The sequence below is a fragment of the Phlebotomus argentipes genome, unplaced genomic scaffold (assembly GCF_947086385.1).
Source record: "Phlebotomus argentipes unplaced genomic scaffold, Phlebotomus argentipes genome assembly scaffold_4, whole genome shotgun sequence".
Lineage (NCBI taxonomy): Eukaryota > Metazoa > Arthropoda > Insecta > Diptera > Psychodidae > Phlebotomus > Phlebotomus argentipes.
The window spans coordinates 10,439,606-10,449,400 of NW_026776174.1; the positions used below are offsets into that span (position 1 = coordinate 10,439,606).

Consider the following 9,795-nt stretch of genomic DNA (forward strand, 5'->3'; position numbering starts at 1 on the left):
TCGGTCTTAAAGTCACATTTTTATGCACACGATAAGTTATGCGAAAATATTTTTAGGGGAAGACAATGTAAAAGACTGCAAAATGCCTTTTTTTTGCAATATTATTGTGTAGACAAATATCGCGAGAGCACAATTTTTAGGTAGTAGAAATATTTAAGATTGCAATAATAACATTTTTTTTTATATATGAAGATTATATCCTAGAAATGTGCCACAAATTTGAAGGTCGTGACAATCAAAATTTTCATTATACCGCAGAGTGTCTTTGAAATAACCATATTGTGCGTATTGCAACCAAAGTTATTACTTAAATATCCTAATTTTACTATTTTACAGTAGTTGAATTATCCATAATGTTTATTTTTAGTCACGTGAAACATTTAATTTACGGGATTTTATGGAAAAGTACAAAATATCGTGAGGGAAAATTTTAGAGAAAAGGGAGGATAAATATCAAAATAATGGCATTTTTAGGGGGTTTAATGATATTTTAAAATCTTTGATAGATTGTTTTTTTTTATCACAAGAAAACTCTTGGGTGAAATTTAAATTTGAACTTCGAACAAAGGAATAAACTCAGAAATTTCAGTTGATCCTCATAAGAGAATCATTATATTTTACCGTATATGGATTGAAAGCCAAAGATGATGTGAGTTTGTAAGAGAGTTTTACTATAGAAAAATGTATTAAATATTAAGTGAGACATTATATTGCGATATAAAAAGTAATAAAAGAGACGGCAATAAAATCTTATGTATAAAATTTGAGACGGAATTAGAAGTGTTCACTAGTCGTGCTGAAATTCTGCAAATTCACTTGGAATAGTGTTCTAGAGCTGCGATTCTGCTTCTGTATCTTCTCGATGACCTCGCAGAGACCGTTGACGACGGGATTTTGAGTATCTTCAAGGCGTCGTCGTCTCCTTAGCGTCACCGTCTTCAGCTCATCCATTATAATATCCATACCTGAAATGGAAGGAGGAGAAAAGGAGTTGTTGTGAGAAACTTTTCTTGCGCCGTTTTTCTTGCCGCAAATGTCGTGGGACGGTTTTAGACACTGGCCACAGTTTTGTGCGATTTTTGTGGTGTGGAAAAATTCATTTGGTAAATTAAATTACAAATGGAAAGTACGGGGAATGGTGGAAAAGAGATGGTTAATGGAGGAGACACTAATCATCGGTGTGGTTCTTGGGCGCTTGGGGAAAAGTCAAATGAATAAATGGTTCGACGGTGTAATTGAATTAAAGAGGCAACAGAACTTCTCACTTACGAAATATCTCACTTTATATCCTTCTTTTCACTAACAGTCCTTCACGCGGGATTGCAAACAGTTTCGTTTTCAATTCTGCGTCAAAACAAATTGTCCAGTGAAATTTGTCTTTGCAGAACTTAATTATTCAAAAATCTGAGAGAAACTATTCAGAAATTTAATCCTCCTACTGATAAGTGATATGAAAAGTGGGTCAGTGTGCTTTCTGATCCTTTGGATGAGAGTCTATAATGAGGAATTTCGCCGTTTAACGTTTAATATAGTCGGCTCGTGATGCATTGTCTGGCACTACGTATTTATCGATGGACTTATAGTGACTTGTGCGGACGAGGGTGTCCGTGGGGGTGGGCGCAATCATCTCGGGCGACAGAGTCGGGCCGGAGCTGAAGAGCGGCCAGGCTGAGTCCTCAGTTGTGCTCCTGCCTCGACCACAAAAAGCCGTCGACTGAGTGCACTCTTGTCGCGCGTCTCACGGGAAAATTGCCATTTTACTTCCCTCGCGTCACCTATCTTTTGCGCATATTTCATACACGGCTCCACAACACACTCCCCATCGGGCGCCCCCTCCTCAACGACACGTACCCGATGACTTGTTGACATGTTTGATATTTTTACGATTGATTGATTTTAGTTGCGATAAAAAATTTGACGAGTTCACATCTTCAGGCGGAATGATGTGTTCTCCTGTGCCGAGGCGCGATTCCTTGTGACTCCTTTTCAATGAGTGTAATGTGAGAGTGATTCTATTTTCACACCCTCAACAGCAAATGAAGTTTAATATTTGTTCTTTCGCTGGTAAAAGTGTAAAATTGTTTAAGGGGGAAAAAGTGAGAAGAATACTGTGTAAGGAATACAAGATTCAGCACACACTTAACCGACGGATTACCAACGACGAGAGAGGAAAATTGTATTTCCCTAAATTGTCCATCAATATCATTTGAGTTTTTTGATAAAAAGAAAAACCTCTAGCTTCGGTAGTTTGAGGGAGACGAAAGGAGCACAAGACACGGCGAGAGGAATATTCCGCGAAGAGATCTGTAGTGGAAAATGAGGCGCGCAGCGGTGGAAAAAGAGTCGCGAAGCGCGATGGGTGGCGATGGGGTGGGCTGGAGGATTCAGCTGGGGACGGTTGATGTTGTGTATTTGAATTTCATGTCAATTAGGGATGATGGAAATGCTTCGTGGCGGGTAAATTTATGTGGCTTTTATTCAAGAGAGACTGCGAGGCTGTGAGTGAATTAGACTCGATATTATGTTTTGTTTCGCCTCGTGAATTTCATTGTACAATATACACTTTTTTTTCTCTCTTTCTCTCGACTTGTAGCAATTTCCCTACAAATACCCCGGGTGGGCTTCTTTTGCCAGATTACACTCACCAACCGCAGAACAATTCCATTTTCGTGTTTTCACAGAGAAATTATACACAATTTGTGGAAATTCCACAAATAAACGGTAGTTGACGAAACTTTTTTGAGCTATTTCGCGTTTGAATCACTTGGAAATGTGTCATGAAATGTTAGTGTCGAAGGAACATGAAGGAAACCGGCTAAAAAAACTACTTAATACAGTAATTACAGAGACAGAATATACAGAATAGTAGAAATAGACCCTAAAACACTTTGTCTCTATCTAAATGATTTATGTACATTGCCAGCAACTACGCCACTGTTTGCTCTAATAAGCGTGGAAATATTTCTCAGCGAGCTACTGTGCCTGTATTATAAATATAAAGTCGTGCAAACAAATTGTAAGTCATAGGTTTTGTACTTGTTGCAGCGCAATTTATACGCAATAACGCAATACGATTGCTGGGGACACGCCGGGGGCGCTCTGGGGGTGGATTGGGCGGATTGATTTTCGCAACAATTTCACGAGTTGTGTGAAATTTTACTTGTATGAAAATGTGTACGCTTCCTCTGCCCCACTCTGGGTGACTTTCTCCGCAATATTCTTGTACTTTTTGCCATGGCTTTCTCTCACTCTTCCTCTTTGTCACCCTATTCGCCTCGTGACTGGAAGCCAGTGTTGGTTGCGATCGATTACGGCTATGTACACCCACACACCCGCGCACAGTACATACCTGTTGATTGTCCCTTCTTGTGGCTGGATGCTGAAGCCTTCGCCACCCTACTCGAGTCATTTCTTTCAATATCGCCGTCACTATTCACTCTCGCTGTATTAGTCATGGTTAGTGGCGGTGGCGGCGGGGGTGGGGGAGGGGGAGGAGGCGGGGGTGCCTGGCTCACGGACTCCTTCCGCCTCAGCTCCGTGAGAGCCGTCTCGGCCAGCTCGGCCCGACTCAATGCCAGACTGAGCTCCCGCTCGGCAATCTCGAGCTTAATCTCGAGCATTCGGATTCTCTCAATAACATCCTCAGCGAGTCCCTCCGCTCTATCACACTCTTCCACCTCATCGACTCCATCACCGTTCCCATCCTCCACCTCCTTCTCATGCTGGAGTGAGAAAATTAGTAATTATACTAACTTTATTCAACTGGTTAGTTTTGCACTACTTGCGTCCTTCTGTGCGAATTGTGCGCTAATCGAATTGAGGGGCTCAAAAGGACTCACCATTTCTGTAATCCTCTTCGGTGGGACGGGAAGTGGGCGCTCGGGTTCCACCCTTGCATTCTCGAATTGCTGGATACGCATTCGCGTGAGCTGATTCTGCGGCACGGATTTCCTCTCCGGCGGACACACCACGTCAGGAGTGTCCCTGGGCGATGATGACTTCAGCAATTTGTCCTTCTCAGCTCTCATTTGGCGAATTGTGTACTCCATCCTGTAGGGAAGCATTATCCGCAAAACTCAATTACTGTTATTGTTCACTTCACGACTGGATATTAAAGCACTAAATGTGATTCAACGACAATTTGCCACTGCCCGAAAAAAAGCAAGGGAAAAAGTGATTAAGAATGGAAATATTTGCTTCTGTTTGATACAAACCACAATTACAAAAAATAATAAATAGTCATACACAAGCATGAATAGTTGCAGAATAAACTCTGTGATTAATTGTACATGCTTGAGGAGAAGAAAAATGGGCATTTTGACGCCTTGTGATTAATTTCCAAAACATTGCAACACATTTTTTCAAATTTAAACCACTCGAAACAATCATATCATATTGACGTAATATTGCGCAGTAATCGACATAAAGATAAATCTCTCGATGGAATGCATAATTTCTGAAGTGAAATTATTACTGTTTTCGTGTTGTGGAGCAATTAAATGTTTAAATGCAGAAATTGAAGTAATAATTTTTGCGAATCTGTTTTTGACCATTTCTTTCACTTCACGATTAAAATGCATTGCTTACTTTTTGCTTGTATCGATGCTTTCCTGCATATTCTCCGTGACGAGCTTCGCCAGTGTCGTCATATTTGCATTTTCCACCTTCAGGCTCGCATTTTCCTTCTCAAGCTGCAATTTCTGTTGGACAAAGAGTGGCATTAATTCACTAATGAACTGGATGTTTCACTCATGTTTCATTTCACCTACATTTTCCATTAAATCTGAGATTTTCTCGTCAGTCTCGTAGAGTTGAAGCTCCAGTTTTCCAATGTAAGCCTTCAGTTTGCCAATCTCATCTACCATCTTCTCCATGCAGTCGGAAATGGAGGGTTGTGTGGCGCTTTCGGTGGAATTGTTGTTAACACAATTATCTGTGTCTTCGAAGAAGTTCTCCTCGGGTAAAAGTTCACCGAGTTTTTTGCGAATATTCGCATTCTTCTCCATCAATTGCTGGAATTCTGAATCTCTCTTTGCGACATTTGTCTTCAAACTGTGGAAATTGAGGAGAATTTATAAGTGACTATTCGATTGAATTTGATGGAATTTGTTGAGGGTGAGGAGAAGTGAAAAGATACTCACGTCTTGATTATATGTTTCTGCTCATTTTGGACGGCTTCGCTGGTTTTTCTCGTCATTTGTTCTCTCTCGAGGAGGTTTTTCGTCTCACCCAATTGACTTCCGAGACTGGCAATTTGAGCTTTGAACTTGGCATTTTCTTCACTTATTTTCTGGTTTTGTCGCTCCAGTTCGACAATTTTCTGTAAATCTACAAATAATGACACTTTATTAGTTTTTCCACGCGACATGAATGCGGACTTTTTACTCACAATCGCTACTTCTGCTGGATAAATTCCAACGGGAGCGACTCATCTCGTCAGTGGGACTTGGTGAGGATGAATTGCTCTTCTGGAAGGCACCGGGCAGATGGCTGATGCTTCCGTAGAGGAAGCTGGAGCTTCCGTTCTCCACCGGTGATGTGCAGAGAGAGCTTCTGAACTTTGTGGGCTTCGGAATGCCACTCTTGCGACTGCTGCCTCCGTTTCCCTCCATTGTCACATGCATTAAATTCCAGAATGCGCGGCGATATCCTGGAAGGAGGAAATGGAAAATGCACGAGTAATTATCGGATTTCTCTGCCACTCCTATATGGCGCCGCTCAGCATAGGAAGGAATTAATTGCGAAGGTGACAAATGACTCACTATTGTGAGTTTTAATCGCATTTGCGGAAATTAAAACACTTCATCCTTATTGATGGTGTTTCTCTCCTTTAGTCAACCTACATATAAGGATTCGTCAATAATTGGATTGAAACATGTTTTTCAATTAAATCATAGCGAAGCTGGTCAAGATTTCACGTTGTTTTATTATATAATTGCTCTGTACGATAATAAAACGTATACCACTCATATTTATATGTTCTCACTTTGCTAACAACCTCGTGCAGATGGATATCGATCCAATTTCTGCCACTTCCAGTCAGGCTTCGTTGAAGGAGGTTTGCAAATATTAATTGACCAGATGTTCTAGTTCATTTGTTTATGATAAATTCACGGAGAATTTTACAATAAATCTGTCAATTTGTAAGCAAAGTTGAGGTGAAAATGAAACATAAAAATACCAACTTGATTACATGCTCTTGAGCATGTTTAAAGAATTCAGTTTGGAATGAATTGGGTGTTTTGAATTTCAACCAAATGCGAACACGCAGAGGCTCTTTTCTCAGGTGTGCAGCCGAAAATGTGAATTTTGATTGTCCGTCGCGGCGATACAATGCTTCTCATTGTTTCCGTCATTAATTATCGCGTAATCTAAATCAGATGCGATTGTGTATTTCCGGCTTCACGGTGCGGTGCGCCCCTCATCTTGGGACACCTCACAAAATGTTTGTCTAGCATTGTGTCTCACGAATGGTAGGAGAAACATGGCAGATGGAAGACCTTCGCTGTTGCGGAACTTTAGGAATTCTTCGTGGGTTATACATTATAGATCTGACTGTATGAATTTATTGGTTTTATTTTTTCATCCCAACATTACACAATGTGATTTTCATGTGCGATTGTGTGTGTGTTTTTGAGAGCTTCAAAAGTTGATAAACAACTCCTCCCACGCGCCCGCACAGTTCTGTTTGATATTGACATTTCTTTGCGCAGGTAATATAATTTTTCTGTATGGCGAGTCAAGTGGGCTTCAAATGGCGACAATGAAATGGAAAGTTCCACTTATTTGCCACCATCCAGCTCGATTATTTCATTATTTCATTATGCCCATGTGTAAATATTTCAAATTTGTCCATGCATCATTATTTGCCGTGACGTTCTCTCGATGTTCGCGAGCGAAGAAGAATTTCAGATGGAGTCAAAGGAGAAAAAATCTCGCCATACTTTCAAGATCGCTCCGTTAGAGACGCATTTCTTCGGCGCACCTTCTTCAACACCATCACTTGACTTTGGTGCCTTTTTTTTTACCAACAAGCGCGAAGAACTTGTTCCATGCTTGTTCTCTTCGTGGTCGCATATTTCGAATATTTCCGCAATGATTCAGTGAAAAATATTCTTCCGCGAGATTCGGAGTGAAACATTATGTTGGCTAAGAATTTTATAGTGCTCTTAGCTTACAAATTGAGGCCATCTGTGGATAAATTAATTGTGTTTCTTCAGAGATCGTTTATTTGTCATTTCTCCTTAATCAAATGATTGACTAATGCTTTTAAAGCATAAGAAATGCATGCGGATGTTAATGTGACATCACAAGTGCGTGTTGCACCGTTATGTAGTCAATAACTTCCATTTAAGACAATAAATAAATCGTTAAACTTTGAAAGATAGACCTAGAGTTTAAGATATCGCGAATAAAATCCAGAGATTGTGCGTTCTGGTATATAAGAGATTGACAAATACTTGAATTTATTTGTTTGATAAGTCTGATACTTCCTATTGATTTTTTGGTTGATAAGATAATTCTTAAAGAAACGTCAGAAGTTTTCCATTTCCAAGTTTTCATGAGTCAATCTGGCGATTCAAATTGTGACTCGAAACCTCATTTTTTTTCTATAGAGCATTTTACGATTATGCGCGGCAATTTCATTACGCTATTTTACGGATTAGACATTGAGTTCGAAAGAAACGCATCGTTTAATTAATTCAATCGCAAAGGCGTACGCCTAGTAGGAGTTAAGTGGACATTATTGACCACTTTGCACAACACTCATTTGCATGCATGTTCGGGCGCTGTGGATTGAAAGTTTCATGCAACTTTGGAAGCCTCTTCGCGGTGGCAATGCAGAGAATTCACGAATCTCTCGCCTCAGCATGAAGCAGTCTTTTGACCCATATTCCATCAAGTGCTGACCGACTCTCGATGTTTGGTCACATTCTCGGCACTGACCTGTTTTCTCCCGCCAACTTGTTGATCGCTGGACACCCAGTTGGGCAGCTGGGAGGTCAATCACTTGACTCAATGATGAGCTTCCTGTGGCCCCTCTCTTCGTTCCAATTCACCAAAGTTCACCTCTTTCGCGCTGCGGCGTTTTTGTATTCAAATGCACTCCGCGCACTGCAATATTTCACCAAGATATGATTTGTGTTGATGCAACTTGCAGCGCTTCTTTTCACATGAGACGCCACAAAAAGTTCACACTTTGCACTGAAAAAGTGCTCAGGCACTCTGGAAGAAGGCGCAGAAGAACAACAATAGCAGAATCTCAGATGGAATGACTAAGAGCTGGGAATGAGTCATGGGTTGCGCGCGCATTCTAAGTGGCACACGCTGCGACTGAACTCGCGGTCTCGGAGCAACTGACTGTCTCAGCGGCGCTGGAGTGTCTTCCTCCTGGCCAAGTGAGCGCCCAAGTCAGCACCACGACACTCAAGTCGCATATCACTCGCGCACATAATCTGTGACTTATCTGGCGAAATTTTCCCCTTTTTCCGCTGGACTCTCCGCGTGTCGCTTGGACAAAAATACGTGAATCTATTCGCTAGAAAAGTGAATGTGTTCACTTCCGATTAATCAAGAGCCATTTTTGTCTCAGACCTTTGCGTTGCGATTAACGCGTAAAATGCTCGGGATGAAAAACACATTGAAAGTGCATTTAGCCAGTCACTTTCAGTGATTGAGCGATAGGAAAAAGACACTTTTGCCACGACTTTGACTTGAACACCAGTGACTGGAATAAGAAAACTGACGCCTACAAGTCCAGAATACCAAATGGACATCATGTGAACCGCGAGAGGCCTCGTCATTCGAGCAATTTGTCCACTGAACCCCGCACTTAATTAATCCCTCCTCTTCCTCACTTCGACACTCCGCCAGAACTATCAATTTACTTGCCTTTTGTTCGTCTAACACTCCAATTAAATAAAAATTCGTTATGGCAATTTTTGGGAGCGAGAATGCGAGAAAATAGTGGCGCTCTTGTGAGACTCTTTCGCTCAGTGATTGTACGCGAAGCTGGAGTTCTTCTCGCTCGTACGGCCAATGTATCATTATTGCCTCTCACCGACAATTGTGAGCGGCGTAGAGGCAATATTTGATTTCTTCTGTTTCTTTCTCGCAAGATTTCTAACACTTACATCTGCACATGAATACATTTTGCTCACTATTCAATAGATATAATCGCCGAAGCGCACTTACCGACTTTTTAATATTTTAATTTGATAAGAAAGCGAAATTACAGTCGTGTGAAATGCCCATTTTATAAAAAATGGCTATATTTTGGAAATAATGCCAGTATGCGTGTTGAAGAGCGGAAATATTTACAGTCATAAATATATGTACATAATTTACTTTCGAAGCCAAGACACACTTCCAGATTGTACACAAAATAAAGTATTTGATAGGGCTGTTGGCCGCTAGAGGCGCTCTTGTGATTATCACAAATCCATCTGTGGAAATTTGGAGAAGCTTTTTTCGAATTCAACGTGTTTTGGAGACATTTTTTGCTGTACTAAATTTCAGATATTTCGATATTTTCAGAGTTATTGAACATGATTGAATCTCATTTCAATAAATGGTTATTTCCTGTGAACTCCAGCCGCTCATTCTAATTCCCTTCTCTAAAATTGTGATTATAATTCCATGTCCTAAGTGGCTAATGGTGATTACATATGGATACATTGAAAGGATAAAGGGTATTGTTCGCTTATCGTCCCTTGAAATCACTCCTACGTTGCTCCAATAGTAGAGATACTATTTTCAGAGAACAAAAAGACATTACATGTTGTCATTCACAGA

The 9,795-nt window shown here is 40.7% G+C and overlaps 1 protein-coding gene across 1 annotated transcript; it reads right to left on the bottom strand.

The window, feature by feature from the left end:
- Positions 1–774: 774 nt before the first annotated feature.
- Positions 775–8,392, bottom strand: LOC132258478 (shootin-1). Its single transcript, XM_059755806.1, has 8 exons — positions 7,948–8,392; positions 5,390–5,650; positions 5,142–5,328; positions 4,770–5,052; positions 4,588–4,700; positions 3,840–4,050; positions 3,350–3,722; positions 775–965 (listed from the first exon to the last, which is right to left on the bottom strand). The coding sequence occupies exons 2-8, from the start codon at positions 5,622–5,624 to the stop codon at positions 775–777; spliced, it is 1,593 nt and encodes a 530-aa protein (XP_059611789.1). The 5' UTR covers positions 5,625–5,650; positions 7,948–8,392.
- Positions 8,393–9,795: the final 1,403 nt, after the last annotated feature.